The 17,985-nt window shown below is 33.1% G+C and overlaps 2 protein-coding genes across 3 annotated transcripts; both read left to right on the top strand.

The window, feature by feature from the left end:
* Window positions 1-94: 94 nt before the first annotated feature.
* On the top strand, window positions 95-3,495 carry LOC111797995. Of its 2 annotated transcripts, none has more exons than XM_023680927.1 (4): window positions 95-452; window positions 673-795; window positions 882-952; window positions 3,048-3,495. In XM_023680927.1, the coding sequence occupies exons 1-4, from the start codon at window positions 297-299 to the stop codon at window positions 3,295-3,297; spliced, it is 600 nt and encodes a 199-aa protein (XP_023536695.1). In that variant the 5' UTR covers window positions 95-296; the 3' UTR covers window positions 3,298-3,495. The 2 variants fall into 2 exon arrangements, with proteins under 2 accessions (XP_023536695.1, XP_023536696.1); XM_023680928.1 differs by having other exon boundaries at window positions 882-957; window positions 3,048-3,140.
* A 4,970-nt stretch (window positions 3,496-8,465) lies between these two features.
* Window positions 8,466-9,212, top strand: LOC111797994 (dehydration-responsive element-binding protein 3-like). The gene has a single exon (XM_023680926.1). The coding sequence runs from the start codon at window positions 8,526-8,528 to the stop codon at window positions 9,168-9,170; it is 645 nt and encodes a 214-aa protein (XP_023536694.1). The 5' UTR covers window positions 8,466-8,525; the 3' UTR covers window positions 9,171-9,212.
* Window positions 9,213-17,985: the final 8,773 nt, after the last annotated feature.

Below are 17,985 nucleotides of genomic sequence, written 5' to 3'. Positions count from 1 at the left end.
AAAAAAAAAAAAAAAAAAAAAAAAAAAAAAAGTTTTTTGCTCTTCACCTGTTAAAATTACCCTGAAATTGCAGGTTAAAACGAAAACAACCAATTTAATTGGCGGAATTTTGATACTTTTTGTTCACATTTATTTTTATTATCTTATTCTGAAGCAGCTCGAATGGATATATCTTCAGCAGGAAGAAGAAGAAAAGGACAGTAAGAAGAAGAAGAACGAAGAAGACGAGAGGAAGAACAACATTGATTCTTTTGACAAAAATAGTCAAAATTATTAAGCAAAAACAGAAGTCCATTATGGTTTCAGACGCCAAACCCACTGTTTCGAAGGTCAAACTAGGTCATCAAGATGGCGGCTCCAGGTTAAAGCTCGAATCCTCCGACAACAAGAAGAACAACAGCTCAGTTTCCTCTTCCAAACACAAATCCGTCTCTGTTTTTCCCAAATCCGAGGTACCCATTTACCAAAATTTAAGGTTTATTATTGTCTGATTCAGATTTAGCTTCCGCGAATTGGGGATTTTGTGTTTGTCTGGTTGGATTAATGGTTTGTAACGCATCTAATTTGTCGATTGGTAACCGTAGCGGATTAGGGGCAATTGAAATTTGGATTATTCCGATTGGGCAATTAGGTTTAGATTCTAAGTGGGGTTGTTTGTTTTCTTCTTGGAAGGTGAAATCTAAAACAATAACGAGTTCTTCAAAGACCACAACAAAAGCTACTACTTCTACTGCTAAAGTGAGAGAAAAGAAAGTGTTCAATTTGGCTGGTCAGAAACATGATCCACCTGAAGAGGTTTGTATGTTTTTTTCCTTTTTTGTTTTTAGTTTATGTTATTGATGAACTCATCATTGTTGTCGTGTTTGTATGTTGGTGAGCAGAGAGAGCCGCTTCGGATATTTTATGAATCCTTGTCGAAACAGATATCAACAAGTGAAATGGCAGAATTTTGGTGCGGTTTGTTTTCTGATATTCTTTTGAGCATTCGTTGTCTGTTTAATCCTTTGAGTTCTTCATTGTTGTCGTGTTTGTATGTGATCCTTTGGTTTATGATACTCTGTGTTAGCATTTGGTTTGGTGCTTCATCAATCATGCTGTTGTGAGTGCTTTTCGTAGCAGTCGGTTTCGTTTTGTTTGACGAAAAGCTAATGGTACTAGTGAAACCGGACTACGTTTGTGAGATCCCATATGGGTTGGGGAGGAGAACGGAGTATTCTTTATAAGGGTGTGGAAGTCTCTTCCTAACAGACACGTTTTAAAACCTAGAGGGGAAACTCGGAAAGGAAAACCCAAAGAGGACAGTATCTGCTAGCGGTGGGTTTGGGATGTTAAAAATGGTATTAGAGTCAAACAACGGGCGATGTGCTAGCGAGGAGGTTGAACCCCGAAGGGGGTGGACACAAGGCAGTGTGCCAGCAAGGACTCTAGGCCCTGGGGATGGGTTGGGGGGTCTCACATCGATTAGAGAAGGGAACGAGTGTCAACGAGGACGCTAGATTCCGAAGGGGGTGAATTATGAGATCCCACATCGGTTGGGGAGGAGAACGAAGCATTCCTTATAAGGGTGTGGAAACCTATTTCTAGCAGACGCGTTTTAAAACTTTGAGGGAAAGTCTGGAATGAAAAGCCCAAACAGAACAATATCTAGCGGTTGGCTTGGGCTGTTACAGAGTTTTTTTTTTTTTTTTACTACTAAAATTGCTAGATTTGAATTATAGGGACTAAATGCAACCAAAGGCATACGCGAGCGGTTGATTTTTAGGGGTAGATATGTTCTGTCGAACAACTTTACGACTCAACTAAGTATTTCCTTTTGGTTTGGGTTATTCCATGTTTCGAGACTTGGTCGATATTTTGGTAACTTAGACAAGATGAGCTATTGGATTAAGACCGAAACTTTTTGTGTCTCATTAGAACGTTGATGATAGAATTGGTAGATTGGACAACGTGGTAGCTCTTTACATGAGAACTAATCTGCGAGATCCCATATCAGTTGAGGAGCAAAACATTCCTTATAAGGGTGTGGAAACCTCTCCCTAGTAGACGTGTTTTAAAAACCTTGAGGGGAACCCCGTAAGAGAAAGCCCAAAGAGGACAATATCGGCTAGCGGTAGGCTTAGGCTTGGCCTTCGCCTGCATCTGATCCTATAAGACGTGCAATATGAATTGTTTATTGACGTGTAGATGGCATGTTGTTCTAATAGCACATGTTTTTTTTTTTTTCTTGGAAGTTAATGTTATATTTAGTGTTGCAACCATATTGTTATATATGGACCTCCAAGGGGTGGTCTTTGGCGGTAAGGGCTATAGTGAGCTCACGGAACGATGTTTCGGTGGAAGGGTTTCTCTTTTCCACCCCGAACAAGGTTGTCATTCAAAGATGGTTTAGTTTACACGTAGAAATGGTTGAGTCATCTGTCAATAGAATCCTCAAGTGTTGAATAAAGAAGTTGTGAGTCTCGAAGGTATAATCAAAAGTAACTCAAGTGTCAAACAAATGGTGTACTTTGTTCGAGGGCTCCAGAGAAGGAGTCGAGCCTCGATTAAGGGGAGGCTATTCGAGGGTTCCATAGGCCACAAGGGAGTCTCTATGGTGTACTTTGTTCGAGGGGAGGATTGTTGAAGCCTCGATTAAGGGAAAGTTATTCGAGGGTTCCATAAGCCTCGGGGGAGGCTCCATGGTGTACTTTGTTCGATTAGAGGATTGTTGAGGATTGTTGGGAGGGAGTCCCGTATTGGCTAATTAAAGGGATGATCATGAATTTATAAGTAAGAAATATATCTCCATTGGTACGAGGCTTTTTGGAGAACAAAAGTAAAGCACGAGAGCTTATGCTCAAAGTGGACAGTATCATACCACTGTGGATTTTCGGCTGTTGGGTCATCAAGTTCTTTTATTTATTTTATACTCCGACTTCCCTTCGTGAAAAGTATCCCCATATTACTTGTCTTTGTGGATATATATTTTTGATCTCCTGGTTAAGAACATATATTTTAATCAGTTGAGTTATGTTCATATTGGTGACCTAACTAGTTTAAATTTCTAGGATGATGGAGCATGGCATGTTATCTCCCGAAAAGGCGAAAAAGGCGTACGAGAAGAAAATGAGAAGACAAAAGGAACAGAGGACCGGGACACCGATTAAATCATTAAAACCACCGAGCAGACCAGAGAGCTCACAGAGGCCACAGCAGCCATCGAAGAATGGCGATCTAAAAGCAAAGAAAAAGATCACGAACAATAGCGATGACGACGACAATGACTTCATTTTAAGCCCCAAGAGAAGAAAAATGTAGGAAAAACGCCTGCCAACGCCCACCTCCCCCTCGTTTTTAGTAGCATACTTTTCGAAAACTACAGAGATTATCATAACCCAGTATTTATCAGGACATTCTTTTATGGTTCAAAACCTTCTCATACAACGTGTAATTACTCGGGTCGAGTACGACACCCAATCAATAACTATGGACCCATCTGAGAAACTCGAGCCTAAATTTAAAGTAAACAAAACAGCATGGCCTGTCCTTATGAGAAAAAGATCGTTTAAACGATGTAGTTAGAACGAGGGGAGGCGAGACGGGGTCGGATTTACGGTGAGTAACAACAGTTCTTACTGATGCAGGTAATGGTTTAAAAAACTTATCCAACTGTTGCAGGTGGTAAAAAAATCATGGGGAGTGTACGTTGGTTATACAGAGCTCCATAGGAGTCCCAATTTCTTTTGACCAAGAGAAATAGACCAATTTTGTGAGAGGTAACCATCACATACATGTCTGACAACATGTTTCATGGAGCTTGTCACCTGTCTGTCTTTAAGACAGAAACAGCGACACGTTCTTGAAAGCTACTGCATTCAAAACAAAACCCTTCGTTGGATTGGAGTTTTACTTCCTTTGTTATTTTTTCATTCATCTCTGGCTTGGATTACAGAGGATCAATGGCCATTCATTCCACTCTGTTTGACAGCAAAAAAGACAGAACATCTCACAAAACAAAACCAAACCAAACCCATTTGGATTTATTAAGGTATTTTGCTTATTCAATCTTGGGTTGAATCAGCTGAAAGACAAAAGAAAGGAGGCAATGCATGTGACAACTAGAGAGTGTGAAGCTTATGATTTGGTGAGGTTTGTTTTTTTTATCTTTCTTCAGTTGTGAGATCTCAAATTGGTTGGAAAGAAGAACGGAGTGTTTCTTATAAGAGTGTCGAAACTTCTCTCTAGTAGACTTGTTTCAAAATCTTGAGAGGAAGCCTAGAAGAAAAAGTCCAAAGAGGACAATATATGCTAGGGATGAGCTTGAGCTGTTACAAATGGTATCAGAGCAAGGTGTCAGGCGGGCAGTGTGTCAGCGAAGATGGTAGCCCCAAGAGGGTTGGATTGTGAGAACCCACATTAGTTGGAGAGAAGAACGAAGCATTCCTTATAAGGGTGTGGAAATCTCTCTCTAGCAGACGTATTTTAAAACTTTGAAGGGAAACCCAAAAGGGAAATAGTGGTGGGGTTGAGCTGTTAGAAATGGTATCAGAGCTAGGCACGAGGCAGTGTGGTAACGAGGACGCTGGGCCTTCAAGGGAGGTGGATTGTAAGATCTCACATCGGTTGGAAAAGAGAACAAAACACTCATTATAAGGATGTGGAAGCTTCTCCCTAGCATACGCGTTTTAGAACCTTGAGGGAAAGATCAAAGAGAACAATACTGTTAGCATTGGACTTGAGTTCAGTTCAACATCATCGGCATTCTCTTGCATCTGTTGCATCGGTTGTTGATTTGTGTGTGTTTTAGCATATTAAATGCACATTCAAAAGCTGGAGAACTTAGGAATTAGGCAGTGGATGAAAGAGAGAGGTGTAGTGTACCTAACCATATGGGAATTAATTGTGGTTGCCCCAGAAATTTGTTTGGGACAGTTCTAGATTGTGTTGATCTCATAATGGAGATATCTTAATAACTAGTTTTAGATACTCCTTCCCCCACCTCTCTTGATCTTCCTCAATCCTTATATTAATACCATTCGAGATGACTCGGTATCCGAGCCCTTTATTCTACTCAACACCCAACCCGTTCCACATTCAATGTAATCTGTTTTCTTCGGCTCGAACTTGATATGAACACCATTTAAGAACTTGGGTCGAATTCCAAATCCTGTTATCCATATCAACATCCGTCCCCATCCTGTTTCACATTTCATTTTCACTAGGTGGAAATTTAAACTTTCCACCTCATGAAAAACGAATCAGTTCCTTATGTAAGATCCCACATTAGTAGGAGAGTGAAACGAAACATTCTTTATAATCCCTTTTGCTATAAATGAAACATCTGCTAGCAGTGGGCTTAAACTATTACATCTTAACGACTAAACTATGCAATTCTAGGTAGGATTTGAATCTTGTTGTTGAAATCAACATCCACCCGTTTCACAATCCGTATAACACCTTTTGCTTCGTTCGCCCAAACTTGATATGAACGCCATTAAAAAACTCGGGAAGGATTCAAATCTCGTTATCCCACCTCTTTCAACTCGAAAAGAGAAAGGAAAAAGGGCACATGAGAAGTGTTTGTTTTCTTCTCATGAAAATGAGTGAAGGCAGCCTTGTCCAAGCAAGACGACGGGAGAAAAAAACACAATAAAAAAGGATAAGAAAACGAGCTGCATAAAATCCTTAAACGACCAATGAATTAAGAATAAAAAAAACACACAAGAAATTCTGTGGCTGGCTGGCTGGTCGGCTCGCTGGCTGACTGGCTTGGTAGCTGATGATCAAACATTAATGTACTTGTTGTTCCTAAAGTAGTAACCTTTTTTTAGTGGCAGCTTTTGGATTTTTCAATCTCTATGTTGGCATTGATAAGAGAAGAATATTTTCTTTTTAAAAATTAAAAAAAAAAATTTACTTATTAGTCCTTATATTTTACAAATATATTTTTGTTAATTACCCATTAGTCCCTAAATTTTCGCAATTTTATTAAGAAGATTCCTATCAAGAAGATCCCTAAATTTAGATATATTCGATATTTTTAAAGTTAAGTTATTTATTATACATTTTTAGTTAAAAAAAAAATTCTAATTTGTAGTTTTTTTTATCGATGATATATGTTTTAATTAATTAAAAATTTAATATTTGTAATTTCACGGTAGAGCTCGATAATTTAAATATAATTTTTTTTAAAAAAATAGTAATTAATTATAGAGAAATGAATGGGAAAGGATTAGATTGGATCGTTGGAAAGCATCTTCCATTCATTATTGAAAAGAGTAAAAGATAAATATTTATTATCAAAATATAATTATTCAAAAAAATAAATAATCATTATTATGGTACAATCATAGGCCCATCGAGTAATTTTCTTTTTCTTACCTTAAAAAAAATTACCACGTGGATTTACATTATATTATTTATTTATTTATTTATTACCCTACATATATATCGATATTTCATAATTTATTTTATTTGCTAAAAATATGGCTCGTAAAAATTTTGGTGTCCTTTTATTCTCTCGGGCATGTGTCGACCTACAACCATACATTCTAAAGCGTTGAAAAATATAATGGGCTCTACGGACCGACCCCATTAGAAAAATGGTATTAATATTTTAGGGTTAGAATGATGAGAGCGTTACAAAGTCTGGCCCGAGATGTCACGCTATCACGACCGCATAAAAGCTTCAAAAATTCTAATGTAACAATGTACCCGAGTAAATATAATTCTAGCTAGCTCATTTATTCACGTACGTTTTTTACATCTTCTTCACATTCCTCTGGAAAAGATATATATTAATGCAATTACTATTCGTATTCAATTCTTACGTAATAAGTTGATTATAGGTTGAAAAAAATCAAATTTTATTTATTTATTTAAATAAATAAAGAAAATGGGGGTGATAGGGGAGGGACCCTCGGGTTTGATTTTTGTTCGTTCAATTTTCAAATTTCAAATGGGGTCGGAGAAAAAAGAATTTATTTGTTGTGTTACTAAAGAAATTACCGGGGAAAAATAAATTCTCGACAATGACGATGACTAATGACAATGACATACCTATCTCGAGTCAAACACCTCCAACTATTATCATACTTCATTTTTTTTTTATCTTCAAATATCAATCCATTTTCTAACAAATTTTTCTCGATTTATACCGCTTTTATTCCAAAAACTCTTACAAACTCTAAACTGATCGAGATTCATTACCAAATGCATGCTGACGTATGATTTGGTAACAAAACTAGGTAGGTCTAGCGTGAGATACCACATCGGTTGGAGAGGTGAACGAAACATTCTTTATAACAGTGTGAAAATCTCTCAGCGTTCTATTTGTTTGAGCTGTTACATCAGGTTGATACGAGATATTTTAATTATTAATATAAACATTTAATATTTAATATTTTATAATTTTAAATTAAATGTGAATTTATTTGTTTATATTGTCAACATTAAAATCTAATGATTGACTGAATTAATTAAATATATATTTTTTAATATAAAAAATTGAGTAATTTGTTTGAGGATGTTCCTTTACCCAATTGAGAAGCTAAAATGAACAAGGAAAGTTAGTTCACTTGTCTTTTATCAATAAGGCTAACATCACTCTAGAAAAAATGAATTAAAAATTATTAAATTATTAAATTATTAATATAATAATTAATTAATTAATTATATTATGAAAAATAGCTTGGTAGGTATCATGAATATGAGGACAATTATGTTCATAAAAAATAATGAAAATTTGTCAATGCTATTTCATAAACCTATAATATCCCTACCACCCATTTCAACCCGAGCGATTTTAAATACGAATGGGTAAAAGGGCACGGGTACAAAAGAATACAAAATCAACCCTAAAATGAATACAACTAACTCACTCCTCGAGTACTCATCTATGAGAGTGTAGTTCCCTAGAACCTCTCCACCTTGATGGGTACCGGAAAAAAATAAAAAAAAAACTCGAATATTTAATATTTTCCAGCTCCAGGTGGAGAAGAGCCGACATTGAGCTCTTGGGGAAGATCAGTCTGTTATCCCTAGAGTAACTTTTATCTGTTGAGCGAAGGCCCTTCCACTCTGCACCATCGGATCACTAAAGTCGACTTTCGTCCCTGTTCGACGAGTGGGTCTTGTAGTCAAGCTCCATTCTGCCTTTGCACTCGATGGTCAATCTCCGTTGGGCCCGAGGAAACCTTTGCACGACTCCGTTACATTTTGGGAGGCCTACGCCCCATAGAAACTGTTGACTTAAGACTGTCACTTGACCTGTAGGTCCTGACACAAGTTTAAAATTCTAACGGTTGTGGAGTGGTATCTAACTTGTGGCCTTCTTAGCTGGACCTAAGATGGCAAGAAAGGTCCAAACCCAATTTGAGGAACAGTAAAAGTAAATTTTTTTTTTTACTGAGTTGTAAAAATAAATAATTAATTATAAGGGTTGAGATTCTGTGTGTTTATAACTATAAGTGGGATTGGGAGGCACGAAAACAACAAAACCCCAAAGCTCTTTCCCAAAAATCCGAAAAAAAAATCCGAAAAAAAGGATGAGCTCTGACTCGAACGCTGTTCCAAAGAAAATCAAGCGCATCAGAAACCCAGAATCCAATTCCGATTCGAATTCCAGCAAGCACCCAGTTTACAGAGGCGTCCGGATGCGAAATTGGGGCAAATGGGTGTCCGAAATCCGCGAGCCTCGAAAGAAATCCCGCATTTGGTTAGGAACTTTCCCCAGCCCTGAAATGGCGGCTCGAGCCCACGACGTCGCCGCCTTAAGCATCAAAGGCAACTCCGCCATCCTTAATTTCCCCGACCTCGTCCACCTCCTCCCCCGCCCTGTCTCTCTCGCCCCTCGCGACATCCAAGCCGCCGCCACTCAAGCCGCCCACATGCACAATCTATCTCCTAACAACATTCCCACCACCACCACCACCACCGACGACGCTTCCGACGCCTCCGATGAACTCACCGAAATCGTCCAGCTTCCCTCTCTCGGCACCGCCTACGACGGCGACTGCGGCGACTCCTTCGTTTTCCTCGACTACTCAACAGAGGATTCCGCCGCCTGGCTTTACCCACCGCCGTGGCTACCATCTCTCGAGGATTACGATGAAATTCAAAACGACGGTAAGATGGGAATGGGAATGGGATTCATTTCCACCAATTTCAAAGGATTATTGTGGGATTATTAAAATAAATAAATAAATAAAATTATGGATTGTGGGTTGTTTCAATTTCTTCAAGTTTTTTTTTTTTTTTTTTTTTTTAGCTCTNTTTTTTTTTTTTTTTTTTTCAAGCTCTTTTGGTTTTAATTCTTTCAAAGAGCTTAATTTTGTGTTGGGTTTAGAATTGTACAGTGTTGTTCAAATGAAATGAAATGGAAATTAAGTCAAATGGGAAGTTATTATCATTTAATTTCATTTTCATGGTTGGTGTTAACACTTAAATCTCTCTTTAATTAGTTGCTAATTTTTGTTACTTAATTAATTTTTTTTAATTATAAGTAAAAACAAATGGGTTTTTCTCTCTCTCATAATTAGTTTTTGAAGATAAGAAAAAATAAAATAAAATGAAGCATTTTGTTTTATATATGAAATTATTTTTATTTTTTGTTATTATTATGTGATGGTGGAAGACAAAAACTGAGAGGCCACGTGTCCGATTTTGAAGACATAAAATATAGTTTCAATAGGGACAATGAATCTCCAATGTTCCAATTTTGCTAAAAATAATAATAATTATATAATTTTTTTTTAAATAATAGTTCTTGTAATGTTTTTCTAGAAGCTTAAGTAATTGATGATGATTAATTCCACTAATAACTAATTTGGAGTTTTCAATAATTTTATTAAATATAAAGTTCATTTCTTAACTTTTTAATCATGTTCTTTCGTAGTGGATCATTATTGTTTCAAATTCTTTAATCGAGTCAGGATCCCGATACCTGTTTCAAATGGGAAAGAGAACGGGGAGAGATTTTTCTCTGTTAGCTAAACAGGGTCGGGATTATATTCTTCATTTCAGTCTCGACCCATCGTGGGCATCTCTATTCTCACTCGTTAACAAATATTTGTTCATGTTCATGAAATAATTCACCTTTTTTTTTTTTTTTATGAAAACATTGAGGTTACTCTCTACCAACAGGGGGTCGGAGTCCAAATTAAAGAAATATCGACATATGATTACATGTAATACCTAGATTAATTATGAAAAGAAATAAAAAAAAAAAAATAAAGTTGGCATGTGACACAATACCTAATCTTGATATAAGCTATTATTAAGCCAAGTTGAGGGAGAAATATATGTTAACCAACCATATTAAATATGTATTTGATTAGAGCATCTAATATCATATTTGGTCTCACAAATGGTGAAATATGGATCATATTGGTTGATATTTTATAATATAAGATTCATTATTATAATGTTTATGTCACCCCCACAATATAATAATGCAAATATCTCATGATTCCAAGCTTATTATTATACAATTATACCTAAGTTTTTAAGGTCCATTTGATTTTTATTTTTTATTTTTTATTTTAAAAATAAGCTTTTAAACACTATTTCCACCTAGATATTTGTTTTGTCGGGTTAATTAATTTTTATTTAAAAACTAAATATTAGTTTTAAATTTTAATTAAGGAAGATTAACTAGATAATGGTTTTTATTATTATGTAAGTAAATAAAATTTTAGTTTAATAATATAGTTAATTATATAAATGAATAATTTTTTTTTTTTGCAAAAAGTCAAAGTATTGAATAGTCAACTTTTTAAATGAAATGTCACATTTGCCCCTACTCTATTAATATTATTAAAAAAAAAAAAAAACTAACCGAATCTTATTTAATATTTTAAAAATTATAATATTATCCATTTTTTAATATTTTAAATATTTTTTTTTAGAGTTGAAATTTATATAATAATTAAATTAAATAAAGGGAAAATGGAGGAAAACGATATTTAGTGAAACCACGATGTTGCAAGATTTGGTTGGCCACTCCCAATATTCTCTTCATCCAAATAACAAAGCTCAAAACTTGGTGTCAAAATCTCAGCCATACACGTGTCTCCAAATTTTAATTTAATTTAATTTAAAAAGTCCCAGAAAAAGTAAATATTTAATTTTGGACATGCAATTTAAATAAGGGATATAAAACGACGTCGTCTCATAATGGGAGATGAACATATTCACATGGTTGACAAAAACATACTTTTCACAAATTTTATTTTTTACATTGCTTCCTTTTCAAAAATTTAAAGCACCCAACATGTTTTTTGAATTTTTGTATTTGTTTTTTTCTCTCGTGTTTGAATTCCGCTTCACTTTCTATTACTATCATCATAGAAACGTGTCTAATTATTTTTTAACCTAACCCTGTTTTTGTTTACTATGTAGAACTCGGGATTGTCTTTTTTAATAAATGAATATTCTAAATAGATAACGTGATGCATACAAACACTCGGAGCTCTAATGTTTAATTTGGACCACTAAACTCAACCGAAAAAAAGTAGAATAAGACAAGACCATCAATCTAGTTCTTTACGAACCAAACAATTTTGATCGTGACCTTCGTTCTCTAAAAGCCCCACGAGCCCAACCACGAGATAAAGAATACGGGACACCATCCTAACTTTCAAACTCAATTTTAACATGTTTTTATATATTCATTAAGTATTTTTATTCTTTTCCGCTTTGTCCATTTGTAATGTAGAATGATACCATACTTGTCAATTCAATAATACGACTTTTCTGTCTTTACCGAGTTGAGTTAAATCAACTCATAATCTAAAGAAACCGTGTCTAATAAACTATTATGTTCAATAAATTTTATAATGTTTCTCGATAATATATAATTTAACAGTCAGATGAATTACGCTCAAATTGGTAAAATAATAATATAATATACATTACATTATGTGACGTTTGGTCATGATAAATAAATAAATAAATTTATGATGATGTAGGCGGTCAACTTTTATATATATTTTTAATTAAACTTCATTTATTTATTTAAAAGCATGTTTCATAATAATATAAAAGTTAGGGAGAGTTACTAAATTTAGGGGAAATGATCAAAGTCTTACCTCTTATAGAATCTTATTATTAATTTAAGCTATGATGCAATTTCATTATTCAATCATATAATATAATAGCAAAAAAAAACTATAATTTTTATTAAAATAAGGACAATGGTCGCTCTTCATAAGGGGATGTTGTCCCTTTCATTTAGATTTAATTATATTTTAAAAAAACACATTACTTTATATATATAGAAATTAAATAATTATATATTTTCGTCCCTTTTTAAAAAAATCATTTAAAATATGATAAATTGGTAAAATTGAATATAAAATATTATTTAATTTAATTTAAAATTTTAAATAATATTACCATAAACCCTTTTTATACAAATAATAACAAAAAATAGTCACCAATGCATTAAAAAATTAAAATGTTATTTTATGACATATTTTTCCATTATAAATAATGAAATTGCCCATTACAATGTATTAAAAAAATTAAAAATAAAAAGTGAAGATGTGGTTCTAAAAAGAACACGAGGCCGTGTGAAACCAAGTTTTTTAAAAAATAATTAAATATGACTGGACCAGCATGCTCGGTGGCACACCACTTGATGTCTAGCCCATATTGTTCATTTTGGCTCGTTACGTGTCATGATCAATCTCACGATTCTATATTTTTATAAATAATGTTTTATTTCACTCTTCGACTGATATGAAATCTCGCAAATCAAAACAAAATAATTGAGTTTAAGAAATTAATTTAAGGTTGTATTCATGGAAAGTGGGACCAAAAGACAAGATTAAGAGAAGTAATGAACATCTAATCACGTGTTTAATCATTGTTTTAATCTAATCATGATATTCGGTTGTGTCCGGTCTCCCAAAAACCAAATTATTTTATTTTTTATTAAAATAATTTATAACATAATACATCCACTTTTTTTTTTAATCTAAAAAATATATAAATATTAATTAAACTAGTACGCCCTCCACCTACTACCATTTAAATCATAATTATTATTGCAATTACAACCACAAATTATTATTATTAATATTTTATTTTTATTGTTAAATCCTATTTTCACTTATTTATTGTTAGATATTTATTACCTTTTGAAGTGTTTTTTAAGTTTCAAAATTAATTGATTAATTCCTATTTTAAATTTTATTTTATTTAACAAAAAAAAAAAACCTCAAAAAATAAAGATGAAAATAGCATTTTAACTTTTATATATATATATATATATATATATATATATATATATATATATATTATTTAGACTGATAAGGAATGTTTTGTTTCTTTCTCAACAGACGTGGGATCTCATATTAACATTTAGACCAGATTTACGTAATGAAATTGAGCTGCAATCGTAATAAAAATGAGATTCTTTTGGAGAAAAACAGTAATTCCGTTTCATTTCATTCCTATGAATATGACAAAAACGTTTAAAAAAAATATCTCATCAAAGACAAAAACGTTAACTCAATCCTCGTTCTCACAAATAACGTCGAGTCAAAACCCAGGTTTGATAAGGCCAAAAATCACGGATAAAACGAAAAATGCCAACTAACAATCAGAAAAACCCTAAATTGAACATCGATCTTATCTCAACATCAGTCTTTAGTTCTCGTTCTCACAAACATAATCCATAATAGTAAGAACTAAGGTTAATCGATCTCGACCCAGATGTCAGTCTCTCGTTCTCACTCATATGATAAAATATTACCGTAGACAATAGTTACGAGAGCGAGAATCTACTTTTAATGCTAAATTCTTTGTCGTAAGACGTGGGTCACCCAAGTTGATTCGATTTATGAAAAAGGGTTGGTAAAGGTTTAAGGCAAACATGGGCTTAAAAGGATGATATGAAAGAATGATATGATTGAGTAAATTAGTGGGAGGAAAAAGGATACTTTTTGGAATAGGTGAGTGTGCAACTTGCCAATTTCGGACATTAAAATAATCAAACAAACGACAAAATAATAATAATCATGTTTTAATATATATATATATATATATTTATTTTTTAAAAACTTAAAAATATTAATGTGAATTTTTTTTATTAATTTAGTAAATACCGGAATTTTAAAGTTTATAAAATAATAAGATATTTATTGTTTTCTTTTATATATAGATATATTAAAATATTTATTTTTTAAAAATTTAAAATATTAATGTTACTTTAAAAAGTTTACCGTAAAAAAGTGAATATTTTTATTAATTTAATAAATACCGAAATTTTAAAGTTTATAAAATAATAAAATATTTATTGNGAAACCGAAAAAGGTGAATAATAAGTAGAGAATATTAGGGCATAGTCAAACGATCTCGACAAAATGAACCCATAACTTTAAAATCTAGCTTGAATCCGTCACTTGACATGGAGGAGCCCATTTAGACCGAGTCATGTGAAAAATTCATGTCACCCATCGTCGGATATATACATATTTTTCTTCATTTTTCTCATTAAACTCATAAATTTATTTAAACATGAAATGATATTTAAATCTAAATCTCATGCAACTAAAACATAATAATTAAAAAATTTATTAAAATATTGTTTTTAGCACTTTTTATATATATATATATATATATATATTAAAAAATATATTTTTAAAAAATTTAAAAATATTAATGTTACTCTAAAAAGTTTACACATATAGTAAAAAAGTGAATATTTTTATTAATTTAGTAAATATTGGAATTTTAAAGTTTATAAAATAATAAAATATTTATTGTTTTCTTTTATATATATATATATATATATATATTAAAATATTTATTTTTTTAAAATTTAAAAATATTAATGTTACTTCAAAGTAAGAAAGTGAATATTTTTATTAATTTAGTAAATATCTGAATTTTAAAGTTTATAAAATAATAAAATATTTCTTGTTTTCTTGTTTTTTTAATAAATTTATTTATTTATTTTCATTTCTCACTCTTTCTCTCTTCTTCTTCAAAGCAACGGCGGTCGCCGAGGCCACGCCACCGCCAGTAAAGCTTTCATCCTCTTATTTTCATCTCCGCCGGTGGAAACTTCCTTCGCTGGTTTCGCCGGTTAAATTTCCTCAGTTTTACAAAGACTTTGGCCGGTAAATCTCCATCTCTGCCGGTTGCCCTGCTTCGCCTTTAGCCGTGTCGTCCAATGATTCGTTCCTAGTCATTGTTTCTTCAGCCGATCAGACGTTCGAACCAGGTTAGTCTCTGAACGCCGGAGCTCTACTACTCCGCCGTGAATATCCTTTTCCGGCCACCGTACTCAACGGACTGAAATCAAATCCGTACGTTTGCACTAGAAGAAGATGAAAATAAATAAATAAATAAAATGCCATTTTATTACTTTAAAAAATTAAAAAAACATATATGTTTTTTTTAAAAATGTATAATTTTGGTGTTTATGTTTGGTTATCTTGTCTTGTCAAATGTTTAAAAGCCGATAAAGTTAGAGACAATGACGAGGAATATTTCACTTTAGATCAGTTAATCTCGAGGTATTTATAAATTTTAATTTTCATATTTTTAATTACATTTTATCTAAAAAAATATCTAAAAAAATAAAATTAATTTATTCGTTTCTATTATTATTATTTATTTTTAATTTAATTTAACGGATTCGAACTTCGGATCTCTTAAAACTGGCTCGATCGGGATATAAAACCAAATAAATAAAAACAAAATAACATAATAATAATTAGTTGCTAATTTTCCACATTATTGTAGATTCATGGGGAAAAAAGGCCCACCACTTTAATGTGCAATGACATCATAAGCCTTTGTCTACCAAACTCTTTAATTATTATTTTTTTAATAAAAATAATAATAATAATTAATTTATTATATATGATTAGGGTTATTAGACGTGAATCACTCGAGCTATCCAATCTAAATTAAGTTTGGATTAATTTTGTCTACAATTTTCTTGTAATAGTGTGGAAACCTCTCTTTAGTCGACACATTTTAAAACCTTCCGAGAAAATTCGAAAGGAAAAACCCAAAGAGGACAATATCTGTTAGAGGTGAGCTTGGGACTGTTACAAATTGTATTAGAGCCAGCTACCGAGTGTTGTGCTAGCGAGGACCTTGGCCCACAAGGAGGTAAATAGTGATATCTCACATCAATTCGAGAGGAGAACGAAACATGTCTTTTAAAACCTTGAGGAGAAATCTAAATAACTTCCGTTATTATTGATGAATATATATATAATAGTTTAGATATAATTTTGAAATACAATTTTATTTTAAAAATCCCACAAAAATATAGATATGATTTTTAAAAATTTTAAAATACAATTTAGGCAATTCTAGCATGAATTTTTCTTCAAAAATCACCAAAAATAATAATAATAATAATAATAATAATAATAATAATAAATAAATAAATAAATATATAAATAAATATATATATATATATATATATATATATATATATATATATATATATATATATATATATAAATTAAACACGATTAACTTCACAGATATAATTATAATTCATTTATGTACTCATTCTTTAGTCGTAAAAGTCTCAACAAATTCTTAAAAATTATAAATTATCGGTTAGAATATAATTTAAATATTAAGGAAAATATTTAGCCTAAATTATTTATTTAAAGAGAGAAAATAAATGTGTTTGAAAATGTGAAATTATGGAGGCATGAGGACCACTACATTGACCATTTGAGACATTGCATTTATTAAAGTCTATTTTTTTTTTTTTAAGATATGCTTTTAATAACACTTTATTATATAATATACTCAGTACATTATTGTAAAATAAAATTAGAAAAATAAAAGGGATTAAATTGATTTATTGTCCCCTAGAAAAAGAAGCTTTTAAGATTTGGTCATCCAATCATACATTAATCACTTTTTTTCACTCACACTCTCTCTTTTTGTTGTTTTCCACTTCCTTTTAATCATTTTTCTAAATAAATTACATTAATTCAACTAAAAATAACGTAGTAGACGCGTTTTAAAACTATGAAGTTGATAGTAATACATAACGAGTAAAAGTGGACAATATCTGTTAGCAGTGAGCTTGAACTATTACACAGCTTTTGATGACCTTGGTATTTCCATGCAATATGACGTCATTATCCTCTTGTCTAAAAGTGAAAACTATATCCCATAGATCAACACGAGTTATAACGACCCAGATCCACCGCTAGCATATATTGTCTTCTTTGGGTTTTACCTTTCGGGCTTCCCTTCAAGACTTTTAAAACGCGTCTGCAAGGGGAAGGTTTCTATACTCTTATAAATTGTGGTTTGTTCTCTTCCCCAACCAATGTGGGACATCACAATCCACCCCCCCTTCGGGGCCTAGCGTTCTCGCTGTCACTCTTTCCTTCCNGGCACACCGCCTTGTGTCTACCCCCCTTCGGAGAATAACGAGAAGGCTGACACATCGTCCTGTATCTTGCTATGATACCATTTGTAACGGCCTAGATCCACAACNCCGCCCCCAAATCCACCCCCCCTTTGAGGCCCAGAGTTCTTACTGGCACACCGCCTTGTGTCTACCTCCCTTCGGAGAACAACGAGAAGGCTGACACATCGTCCTGTATCTGGCTCTAATACCATTTGTAACGGCCTAGATCCACCGCTAGCAGATATTGTCCTCTTCGAGCTTTCCCTTTCGGGCTTCCCCTCAAGACTTTAAAACGCGTCTGCTAGGGGAAGGTTTCTACACCCTTATAAATGGTGGTTTGTTCTCCTCCCCAACCAATGTGGGACATCACAATCTACCCCCCTTCGGGGCCTAGCGTCCTCGCTGTCACTCTTTCCTTCCTCCAATCGATGTGGGACCGCCCCCAAACCCACCCCCCCCCTTTTAGGGCCCAGCGTCCTTACTGGCACACCGCCTTGTGTCTACCCCCCTTCGGAGAATAACGAGAAGGCTGACACATCGTCCTGTATCTTGCTATGATACCATTTGTAACGGCCTAGATCCACAACTAGCAGATATTG

This window comes from Cucurbita pepo, chromosome LG07 (assembly GCF_002806865.2).
Source record: "Cucurbita pepo subsp. pepo cultivar mu-cu-16 chromosome LG07, ASM280686v2, whole genome shotgun sequence".
NCBI lineage: Eukaryota > Viridiplantae > Streptophyta > Magnoliopsida > Cucurbitales > Cucurbitaceae > Cucurbita > Cucurbita pepo.
This window is presented reverse-complemented; position numbering and strand designations above follow the sequence as displayed.

Excerpts from the sequence above, each read along its gene's own strand:
- LOC111797995 (XM_023680927.1), top strand. The coding sequence starts at position 297 with ATGGTTTCAGACGCCAAACCCACTGTTTCGAAGGTCAAACTAGGTCAT. Across the intron at positions 453-672 it reads CTGTTTTTCCCAAATCCGAG|GTGAAATCTAAAACAATAAC; the intron begins GTACCCATTTAC and ends TCTTCTTGGAAG. Across the intron at positions 953-3,047 it reads AGTGAAATGGCAGAATTTTG|GATGATGGAGCATGGCATGT; the intron begins GTGCGGTTTGTT and ends TTAAATTTCTAG.
- LOC111797994 (XM_023680926.1), top strand. The coding sequence starts at position 8,526 with ATGAGCTCTGACTCGAACGCTGTTCCAAAGAAAATCAAGCGCATCAGA.